The sequence below is a fragment of the Falco peregrinus genome, chromosome 5 (genome assembly GCF_023634155.1).
Source record: "Falco peregrinus isolate bFalPer1 chromosome 5, bFalPer1.pri, whole genome shotgun sequence".
Taxonomy (NCBI): domain Eukaryota; kingdom Metazoa; phylum Chordata; class Aves; order Falconiformes; family Falconidae; genus Falco; species Falco peregrinus.
In genome coordinates this window covers 83,202,605-83,214,146 of record NC_073725.1, presented here as the reverse complement: position 1 = coordinate 83,214,146, position 11,542 = coordinate 83,202,605, and the positions used below count along the sequence as shown (strand labels likewise).

The window sequence follows — 11,542 nt, the reverse complement described above, 5'->3', positions numbered from 1 at the left end:
GAAGTCCATGTGCCACCACCAGCAATACTCCTTTTGTAATTGCCTCCAGCTATTGCTACTAGTATTTCAGATTGCAATTTCCTTGTACTGAGTGTCAATATTACTGGATCACAAGCAAGGAAACAGGAAGCCTGATAATCAATTTTGATAGCTATACAGTCATTTAGCTTGTGAGTTTGGCAGTTGGAAAAATTTTAAACTTCAGCTCCAGTAATTGCAACCCAGAATTAAGACAGAGATATCAATTTCATATGTGCTGTACACATGCCCACGTGCCTGTAGAGCCCAGTACACAGAAAACTCACTTGCTAATAGGAGTATTCCTTACAGGAATAAATTGCAGTTGGGTTTGCAGCTTAAGTATAGTCTTTGCTCTCCAAATTCAGCTTATGCTGTTGTCATGGTATAAATGGTACAGATTCAGTCAGGCTTAGGGGTAAAGAAAAAAGTTCCTATACATCAAGGTATATTCATTTCTTCTTTCTGAAATGGATGTCTGGTGTTAAGTAGCAAGCTACAGCTTTATGATGCTGTAGTACAGACCTGCCATGGTTATTCATTTTGCCTTACAAAACATCCTCTAAAAGAACTAAGCCTCCTCTCAAACACGCATCCATCAAACAAGGAGTGTTTCAGGTGAGAGTGCTTTGCTACAGAACCTCCTCTGCCAGTGTCGGTGGACATCCTGGTGGTACCCACATCCAGCACTACTGCCTGTCCCCATCACGGGTGGCGATGGTGTGTGGACTGCACAGCACGTGGGCAGCAAATGTCTCCCGAGGAGAAGATCCTGTGCTGTTTTCAACCATGCAAAATGTGTTGCTATTTTTCCCCGAGGCACTCAGAACCAGGCATGAATTAGGCAGTGTTCTCCAGAGATGGAGTGGTCTGCTCCTCACATGGCTTCCCCAGCAGCCCTGCGTCCCTTCTGCTGTCACCTGATGGGAGGGGACATTGGAGAAAGCAGGCTGCTGGTGGTGGGGATTGCCTAGGGCTTGTTTCATGTTTTCATCATGTTTTCATTCAGGGGGCTTGTTCCCTCCATCCACTACTGGGAGAGAAGTCAGGTGAGACTGGGCTAAGGGATGGTCTTCAGGGTATACGTGCCTTGGGTGGCGAAGTTTGTCCTAAGTGTCCTTCTGAAACAAGACAGGAGACCATGCCTGTCGAAAATGTATGTTTCCCACCCCAGATATAAGGTTGCCTTAAAGGCAAGGGGGATCTTTTCTAGAAAATAGCTCCACCTCTGCCATGTCAAGATAAGTGTGCATCGGCAGAGGATAGAGGTACTTTGACATCTGTCCTTCAAGTAGCTGAAGCTGGAAATCAGGCAGGTTCCCCAAGCAATCTGCTGCCCTGGGGGGCATCTCAGCTCTACCCCAGCTGATCACCCAAGCTTGGGTGAGGACCAGCAGTGAGGAAGCTCTGGAAGGACTGAACTGGGCCCCCTCCTCTCTTCGCCTGACCCACCCATCCTGGTCCGGCACGGGAGCAGGCTGCTACTGCCTTTGGGTCAGTTCTTCTCTGGCTGACAAGAAACCTGTCTTCTCTTCTCCCACCTCAGCAAACCTGCTTGGAAGTCCATGCCTGGCTGTGTGCTTTCCACCCGGTCTAGGTTTGTTTGGTTTCATGCATTGGGAAGCAGAAAGAGCCAAGCTGCCTCTTGACTTCAGGATCAGAACCTAAACTGGATTAAAATTTTGCTGCTTGAATTTTAAAATGTTGTTTTCCATGACATGATTATGTGACCCACCTTTGTTTATTATAAATCTAATACCACAAGTTACAGTTCAATGAATTCACATTTTATTTGAAATTTTTTGTCTGAGGTAGCCTAAAGCTCTTCAAGAAACAATTGCACAAAACCATATGAGAGCTGCTAATTTATAATCTGCAGCATCACAGCACCACCAGCTTTTCATTTGGTTAAAAGGAAATGGTTACTTAGAACAACAAAGCAAACCATGTGTCCATAGTTTATATTAAATGCCCTTGGTATTTATTAGGGATACACAATGTATCATCTTGAAAATATTTATTTTCCTGTAATTTCAACAACAGCAAAACAAAATAGGAAGTAATGCAGTGTCATCCCTTTGCCAAACTGCAGCAGATCTCGGGACTGATTCCTGTTGAAAGAAAATTTGAGATCCCAAGTCTGGGTATTCACTTAGTGTAACTTGTTTATCCGAGTGTGTACACCAGCCCCAGAACAGAGGTGCTCTCAAAGAACATACAGACATCTTTGCACCAGGAATCTCACCCCAGATGCCAACATCTGGTTCTGCTGTGTACAGCCCTTGGGCTTCGGGGAACTTCTTCCCTATTTGGACATGTTTCCCACTGAATTCAGGAAGTATTTTGTCTGGCTGAAAGACAGAGCCAAAGAAACCTGTGGAAACAAGCTGCTATTTTGTCTTGAGGATACAGCAAGTAACTGCTAGAAGGTATTTAATTTTCTCTGCAGTCCACATGTCCTTTAATCTGATTAAGCTCTGGTCCTGGCAACAGAAGATGAAGTTTTGGTCCCTTGAACCCAATGGCAAAATTTCCATTCATTTCATGAGAGTCAGGATTCAACCCATGGAGCCAGTTATGGGCTGATTAGTACTGAAATGCCTCCCAGTGCCTGGTAATTGCTCGTATAGCCCTCAGCCTCAGAAAAACTCGAGACAGATTAATCAGAAAACACATCTCATTGCACCTGTTATTTTCCACATTCACTTTTAGGGGAAGTGCTGCTTCTTTTTCCCAGTCTTGGAGAGGCTGTGCTGGAAGGAGAGGATGGCAGCAGAGGATGCTGCTTGCAGTCAATACTAGTACAGTGTAGCGCCTCAAGGCAGAGTGGGGAAGACAGGGAGCAATTTTGTTGTAGGAATAAATATCTGTGGCATGAAACTGCAAAAAGGATTTTCAGCTAGAGCAGATCTTGCTTGGGACAGATGGCTAATGGTCAGCAGAGCCTTTGGGCTCAAAGGGAAAGTTGATTCCATCCTAATTTTTTTCCTGGACAAAGGAAAACATGGCAGTGTTTCACAGTTAGCAGCTATGGAAACTGCAGTTTCAGGGGGGCAATTAGACCTGCATATACGGGGCTGTAAGGCCAAGTGCTACTACTAATGAAAGGTTTTAATCACTGAGGGTAAGAGTAGCATTCTTGTAGCTGTGGAAATTTCAGGAAGCCTAATTTTTTTTAATTAGAACCACTGATATCACTATGAAAATTGAGCAAGCTTCCAAGCCTATTGAGTCTTTACCATGTCTTCAACAAAGACCGAAGAGGCAGCAGCTTCGGTGCAGAACAGTTTTTAGTTTGTGGAGCTGCAGCAACAAGGAATCTGCACCGAGCTGCACCGTCCAGGCTGACAAGTCAAAGAGCATTTCAGTGTCTCATTTCCAACCTGCTCAGAGCAAGACAAGACAGTATGTGCCTAATGTAAATGCTGATGGTGGAGATCAGGAGGTCAGTTCTGAAGCACAAAAACTTCTTTCTGAAATACCCCAGCAGAACAACAGCCCCTGAAAGATGAAAGGTTGCTCCTGCTGCTGACCACTGCCGAGCCCTGCTATGATGAACACACAGAGAAACACTCATGACAAAAGGAAAGTTGGCTGGGCTTACTGCAACTTTTAGTTTTCTTCTCTGACAGTACTCTGCAAGTGCTATTTTCAGTTTCATAGTTATGGTGAGAAACATGGTCTATTTTGATTCCTAATTTAGCCTGTTTATCCTGAGAGATTCCAGGATCTTCATGTGAAAGATAAATGCAAACCTTGTTTTTCCTTTGCAGCCCACATTCCGTAACAAAAACATTGCATGCCATACTTCGGTACAGGGCTTGGAAGACCTTCACGACCATAAATTTAGGAACTTGTGGAACACAATGGACTTCAGGATGGAAACAAGCCAGTTGGCCTATCTGGTCAGGTCCATCCCTTCTGTTTGAATTAACAGCTGGATTTCACAGTGGGAGAAATCCGGCAGTTCTTTCTCAGGCAAAATTCTCACAGTTGGATTTGCCTCCAACCATTGCAGCTAGGGTGGGAGGGAGCACAATTTACTTTGTTATTTTATGTTAGCTCTCTGGGTAAAAAAATTCCAGTGCAAGTTCCATAGGACTTGGACCTACCCTGTTCTTTAATTTAATGACCCTAAGTGCAATAAGCAAGACATTCCCAGAGACAGACAGAGGGTATGTACTAGGTTCTTTGTGCATTGCAGTGCATATGGTGCCCATGTTCTGGAGAAAGGAATTACAAGCTGGATGCCAAGGCACAAAAAAGAGGCAGGACAATCTGTTGCTCTGAGAATGCTATCTAGGAGATGAGCTGCTGGCACAGTTTGGTAGAATATGTGAGTAGAGGCATTGGGTATAATATGCAAAGTTCAGTTTCACACGTGGTATTTCATTTCCAAAAGTAATTGTACCAAAGTTAATGGATTTGCAAGGATTTACACCCTCACAGTAGGAAGGAGAACATGCCCCAGAGGAGACGGAGAGGGGAGAGGCCAGCTGGAATGAACAGCACAGCATTGCCATGTCTGGGGTTTGGGGTCTGAAATGCTGATCATGGACAGGGATTTCTGTTACGCTGCCAGAGGTGAAGATCAAAGCCCTGTTTGCTTAGGGGCATGTGGGCTAGGTTCCCTCTTTTGCCTGAGCGTGGTGGGATGATGGGAAGATGCCGCCTTCAATTTAGAGTACACAGACCTGACACACAACCCCAGGGGCCCTTGCACTGTACCATTCACACAGTCCCAGCCAGCTCTCTACTACTGGAAGCCGCAGAGATTGTCCCCCAAGGCTTGTCCCTCCAGCCCCCTTGGAAGAGACACACAAGATTTGGACTTGAACAGGCAATTGCTACCCAAAAGGACCCCCCCCTGTGACCAGAAAATGGTGCAAAAATCTTGATTTAGCTTCAAGGGAGCATGCAGATCACTCTGCAAGGTAGCTGAGGAGCAACCTGCTGTGTGGCTGAGGAAGGCTGTTGCAGTCCAAACAAGATGGAGCACAAAAGGCAAAGGCACGGGGAGAGTCAGCTCCCCAGCATGGTGTGACCTTCAAATGCTCCTTGAACACAGCTTCTGTTTATAAGGGGAGTTAATGGGTCTCACCTAATAAGATCTATCTGATTGGCAGAAAAATAGGGGAACTTGGCTTTCCTGACAAAGAAAAGGTTGTTTTCAGCTCTCCTGATTTGCATGAACACTCCCATGATGAGGAGGAGGTTCAGCTGAGGGAGAGCTTCCCATAGGTGAGGTCAGCCACTGGCCTGTGTTGGATGTTATCTGACCTCTCTTTGCTGGTGGTGGGGAAAAAATTTGCTGCATTGTAGCCCAAGTACTTTGAATTTCATTCTAAGGCAGAGTATCACCTTGCTGTGCGAAAAAACACTTCCATGACACCAACGACAAAAGCCTAAGAAAATAAATCATTAGAAGTCAAATCACTGCAGAATAACCTGGCGTAGCTCCATCAAAATCTTTGTTTCATCATAGGAAGCCTTCCTTTAAAGGGTAAATAAACAAAACACCCCAGGATCCCTTAGTGAGGCCGAGCCTAGCTTCTCCCCAGAAAGGAACCTTTCATCTTTCCTTTGCAAAGGTATTTATGATCCTGAACGGGAGAGGACAAAAGGCTTGTTCTCCCCCTGCCTTGTCCACCAGCCTGGCAGGGAGGAGCTGCTCCCGGCGCCTGCCTCACCCCAGGCTTGGGACAGGCAGTGTCAGCCCCCCGGGGGAAGCACCTCTTTTGGGGTTAGGAACTCCATGGCTCATTCTGGGTCTCTCTTTGAAGTCAGAAAGACCCCTCGAGAGGAGGGACTGAGCCAAACACCAAGACTTTTTCTCACTTTGGCTGCTGCGCACTGCCTAACCAGCCCGGTGATGGCCGTGGTGGCACGCAGACCCCTGCCCTGCCCGGCTCAGCCCTGGCTTCAGCTCAGCTTTTAACCCATGTACCAAACCAGCTACGTCTGGAGAATATTCACCTGCTTCAACACAGGGCAAGGAGGGACGTTCCTGTGAGATTTTCTTTTTTCTTTCATTATGGCTTTATGTAAGTGGCTGACAGGCTGTGATGGAGCTGAAGAAATAGCTCTAGACTCAGAGTGCAGGGATAAAAAGAGAAAAAAAACCCTAGATTTTTCTCCCCCTTCCCTGAGAAAAGGTAATTTACGTAAATTTATCCACGACCAGCATACGGCAATAGCTCACAACTTCTTTAATGGAAACCTGGTGATCCATAACGCTTGTGTGGGAGACATTTGCTCGGGGGTAATACAATATTAATGTTAATATCAATGATCGATCAGAGGATTTGCAAGAAAGGCATAAAGTATTTAATTATAATTACATTGGGAATGGCTTTGTAATGGCTACGACATTTGAATAAGGTCACGTCTAGCCCTCACCCCTGTTATGTTGTTCTATATTAAATGCCATTCACTTTAACTGCTGGAAACCTTTCTGGAGTCGTCAGAATATAATATACTGGGTAAATTGAAATATGTCCCTTCATTTTTTGAAATATGATTGATATCCTTTGCAAAACAAATGTTAACACCTATTTGTACACAAATTTCTTTGATTATATGTTAGGGAAACTCAAGTATGACAGTCTCTCCTAGCAGGCACTTTACTGTGAGCAAAGGACATGGCTATTTGTGAATATTAATTCATCTTGCTGCAAATGGTTTTGAATCTCTGCTGTAAATCCACCTGGGTGTATTTCTGCCTTTACTAATGCATTAATCCTATATTGCTTAGTAGCCACAACTGTATCTCCAGTGGTCTCAGCAGCCCACTGTGTTCACCTGGGTGAGGTGTTGCTTAGTAGGAACTTTGGCTGTCACTGAGTTACCGTTTGCTAACACCATTAACAAAGAACACATAGTAATAATGATGTTCATGCATTTCACAGCAAAAAATATATATTTCAAATATACTGCAGATGTGTACTATAACTATCGGGCTAACAGCAGCATTGCCATGTTTAAAACAATCAAGAAAAAAATCTGCATATAAGGCATGAATATATAAATGCAGGTAGGATCCTAGAGGTGCACACATACCAACCCACATGTGAGTGCATGCATACATTGAAGCACTAAATGAGGACATGCTCTTCCCATACCTATTTACTACCGAGCATAAATACTAAAGGAGCAAATTCTCGTCTCTCTTCAAATGAGAATCCATCTGTCCAGTGACCCCAGGGCTTTTCTTCTTTTTCTAACGTCAATGTAAACAGCAGATCAATCAGGTTTAATAAGTCAAATTTTGCTTTCAGATAATCACCGAGAATAACCATCGATTCACAGAGAATTGAACGCTCCCATTTGAAGGCAGAATTTGGTCACAAGAAATCATCTCTTCAAAGTCTGGAAGACATGCGGTGATATAACTGACATAATTTTCCATTTTGTCTCTTCTGAAGAAGAAGCAAAGACTTTTGCATGCTGTGGAAATGCCTGAAGATAGAAAGTTTTATAGTTTTCCAAAAAATGGGCATTTATTACCAATCAGTGTGAAATACCACTGATGGTAAATTTTAAGTATATGGCAGGAGTTTCAGCATCATGACAACATACATCACGCATTTTTACAACATATAAGTGCAGTGATATTGCTCCCTTTCTCAATAACAATATATAAGAATATATAGTATAAATGTACAGTATATATTAGACACAATGTAAAATAACTTAGTGAAATGTCAAAGCTTCTGCATAAAAATTCAAGTCATGCCTGAGCATACCTCTAGCACAATTTTGCTTAATCTTATCTCATATACCTTCATTTACCTTTAGTTCATGTTGCAAAGATAATTTTATCTCTCTGTATATAATTGCTTAAAACCACCAGAATCCCTGTCTTTTTTATCTGCAGTAGGTGAAGACTGTAGTAGCCAAGCCAAAACCAAGATTTTGTGGAGTCTTTACTAATGCTGCCGTTAGGTACTGGGAAGCAATTCATTGGGAACAGGCTGCATAAAAGCAAGTTCTTAAATGCTCGTTACAGTTCATCATTGTCCATCAGGTTTTGTTCTGAAATATCCCACCGCATGTAAATGGTAGTGAAATGGCTTGCTTTAGAAATGGAGCTGATGTTCTAACATTGCTATCTGGAAATTATAAATCTCACCAGCTTTGCTGAAATTGTATCAAGTACCACTTTGGTAATTGCTTGCAAGAGGGATCAATAAAAATCTATTTAATTGGATTATGCAACTTGTCTCAAAGCAGGTAGGTGGAATTCCAGCTTTGGTCAACACTGGATACAGCTTCTTGCAAAGCTGGGTCTCCCTCCATGCTTGTTAAATGAAATATGTTCAAGGACTTTCCTGCAGCATCTCAGGAAGCTTTCTGATAGTACAAGGGGAGAAGTTGTTAATTTTTTTAAAAAACCAAGGCATTAAGTGGCCCTGTGCCTCTGTCACACTACCCGTCAAAGTCTACCAGACTTTAACAGCCCTGCAATTAGCTTGCTTAAAATTATTCTGGACACAACTTTACTTCAACAGTTTAAACAACTCTGCCCTGAATATCAATAAAAAATATACTTTTAACACTTACTGATAACTGCATTTTCTAATTAATGATGAATTAAAGCTGCAAAACAGTTTGAAACATGATGTTAAAAAAAAAAGGGAAGACAGAGTGATTTTCTTTGATTACTTTTAAGCAAACAAAGCCCACCCCCCCCCACCCCACCCCCCTGCCCCTTACATTCTCAGCCAGTGTAAATTGACAGAATTACACTGTTTTAGATCAGCTTAACTCCTGACCTATATACTTCAGTGGAATTAATCCCAATTTCCACCAATGAAAGTGGAATCAAATTCACTTTGTCTTTAATAAAGCCAAGGGTGATAAGCAAGTCTCTTCTGTCGGATTCTGCTTGAGAAAGGAAATTCTTTGTGATGTTCAATGATGTCCACGACAGTTTAGAAAACAAAGCTAGAATTTCATGAATTTCAGCACAGTGAAAACTGGTATTGGTAACTCATTCGTGCTTTAACCTCAGCAAAGTTCTTTGGGCACAGAGAGAGTATCAGCTGTTGAACCGGTAACCCTTTCTGAGTGCTGCTCGGGAAGAAAACGAGGAGGCAGGTGGCTGATTTTCAGTGACACAAGGCTACTGGATACGCTGCAACTCAGACTTTGTCACCACGAATAAGTAACATCACATTGTCCAGAACTGTAGATTAATTTGCTGGGCCTCCAGTAGATGATACTTGTTTTCATGCATGTTATACTGAGATCTCAGGACAGGCAAAGGGTCGGGGGCTGAAAGGATGTAATCAATGCTGAACTTAATTTCAGAATCCGATTTTGCTAAGGTGGAATTGCTTAGGCTCTGCCTGTTGGTCACGCTGTTTGGAGCAAACCCACGAGGCTCCAGTAGCCTTGGGCCCGATTCAATTCTTTCGTGTTTACTTTCAGAAGAGGAAATGTTTAAAGCAGAGTCCGTAGAAGGCATATTGGGGGATGAAGGACTTTTCCCTCTGCTTGACCTCTGCTCCTTATGTTCCCTCTTCACGTTCCTCCTCCTTCGCCTTCGCCTGTAATTCCCATTTTCAAAGAGATCCAGCATGGATTCGCATCCCGTTGCAAAGCTCCAATAGTTTCCTTTCCCCTTCTCATTCCCTTCTGTTCTGGGAACCTGTATTTATTTAAAGGCAGTTCAGTATTTGTATGTGTTACAGATGCTGCTGCTTAACATCTGCATTCGTTTACATTCAAGATGGTGTAAACACATATGACAAGACTTTTAAGCCTATTCTTTTTCATTACATGAATTGGATGTAAACTCCATCCTCTTCAATTTGTTATCTATTAGCATGCATCAGACACAGATATACTCTTCATCTCTATAATTGACAACTCAGAGAGATTTTAAGTGATTCGCAGCTCAGCTGTTTGTTTCTCTTCTTTTCTAGTGATGAGATTATTTCTGCACATATTTTTTTTAGCCATGCACAGTGCGTATGTAAATACACAGTAACTGATCTTACCTTTACAAAACAACTGTTAAGTGATAAGTTATGTCGGATGGAGTTCTGCCAGGCTCTTTGATTTGATCTGTAGTAAGGAAATTTCTTCATTATAAAGTCATAAATGCCAGAGAGGGTGACTTTATTTGAAGGACTTTGCTGGATGGCCATTGCAATTAAGGCAATGTAGCTGAAAAAAGGAAAATTTGCTGTTACACCGTCGCCTTACATACTCAGTTTTTAGGATCACATGGATACATGTGTGCTTATATCTTGCTTCCATAAGTTCTCCCAGTGGATCTGCACCCTGGCCAGAGATGTCGCAGAGGTAAGCCCCACATGGGGCCACTGCCCCAACGCCCCCAGCCCCCGGGACAAATGCAGGCGTTACTTCCAGGCAATTGAGTCCCGGCGGGGATGTCTGCCCTGGCACTCCGTGCAAAGTGCTTGGATACAGGAGGGTTACAGCAAGATTACCCACCTCTCCAATCCCATCAGAAAAGTTTCCCTGAGCTGGCAGGCTGCAGTGAGACAGCCCAGGCTCAGCGCCAGTGCCAGTGGAGACCTTGCCTGCTTGTGGGAAGGAGCTCAAGTGCCCTGTGAGCACCTACACTGCGCGTCCTCCCACCGCACCGGGGACCATCTGCACCCCATTCGCCCATGGGCACACCGCACATCTAATTCCCCTTCTCCCAGAGCTCCTGGGGGTCAGAGGAGACCACCTGAGATCTGGTGGCTCAGCGGCATGCCAGAGTTGCTGTGACCTCGCATGGGAAGAAATAAATCATGAGCACCTCAAACACGGAGAGGGGGGAAAATCTGCAGGCTGGGGTGCCTGCACCAGGGCCAGACCCACCGTGTACACCTGGGGAGAGGTCCCAGGCTCTCCCAGGAGCTGTGATCCCACTGTCCCAGAGCTCAGAAACCTCCCCAGAGACGGGGGACTTGGAAAAACTTCATCTTACCTGTATGCTGGTCTGGTGAATTTTTTCTCTTCGTCAGAACTACAGGTAGGATAATCATCCCCGTCATAATTAAAGCAGTTATAGGGGTACTGCGTGTTGTCAAACATCGTCCTGCTCCTTGCTCAGCTCCTGTGTAGTGAGAGAGATGGAGTGATGTTTCTCAGAGCTTGGACTCCCTCCTCCCTTCTTCCCTCCCCTCTGTCTGTCTCGTTCCCTCTCTCCCCCCTCCTCACGCTCCCTCTCCTCTGTGCTCACATACTCTCCGTGATGGGGTGGGGATTGTTTTTGCAATTCTTGCATCCCAAGCAGCCCGTCCGTTATGATTTTTTTTTTTTTTGGAGGGGGGGGTGGTGTTATTGTTGTTATTGCTGTTGCCTCCAATGGGGTGGTGGAGCCAGGCGGCTGGTGACTGATGGAGCTGGTGAATTGGGGGTGAACCTTTGAACCGGGGTGTGCAGTGCCGGTAGCTGCGCTCAACTCGCTGGGTGGTCCAGGCTGGAGAGGGGCCAGCGCTCCCCCCACCGCATCCACAACGTGACAAAAGCAAACAGCATGATGTTAATAAATCATGCTTCA

The 11,542-nt window shown here is 44.3% G+C and overlaps 1 protein-coding gene across 1 annotated transcript; it reads right to left on the bottom strand.

Annotated features, from left to right (window-relative positions):
- Positions 1-8,752: 8,752 nt before the first annotated feature.
- Positions 8,753-11,118, bottom strand: FOXL3 (forkhead box L3). Its single transcript, XM_055806588.1, has 3 exons — positions 10,967-11,118; positions 10,023-10,191; positions 8,753-9,670 (listed from the first exon to the last, which is right to left on the bottom strand). The coding sequence occupies exons 1-3, from the start codon at positions 11,071-11,073 to the stop codon at positions 9,191-9,193; spliced, it is 756 nt and encodes a 251-aa protein (XP_055662563.1). The 5' UTR covers positions 11,074-11,118; the 3' UTR covers positions 8,753-9,190.
- Positions 11,119-11,542: the final 424 nt, after the last annotated feature.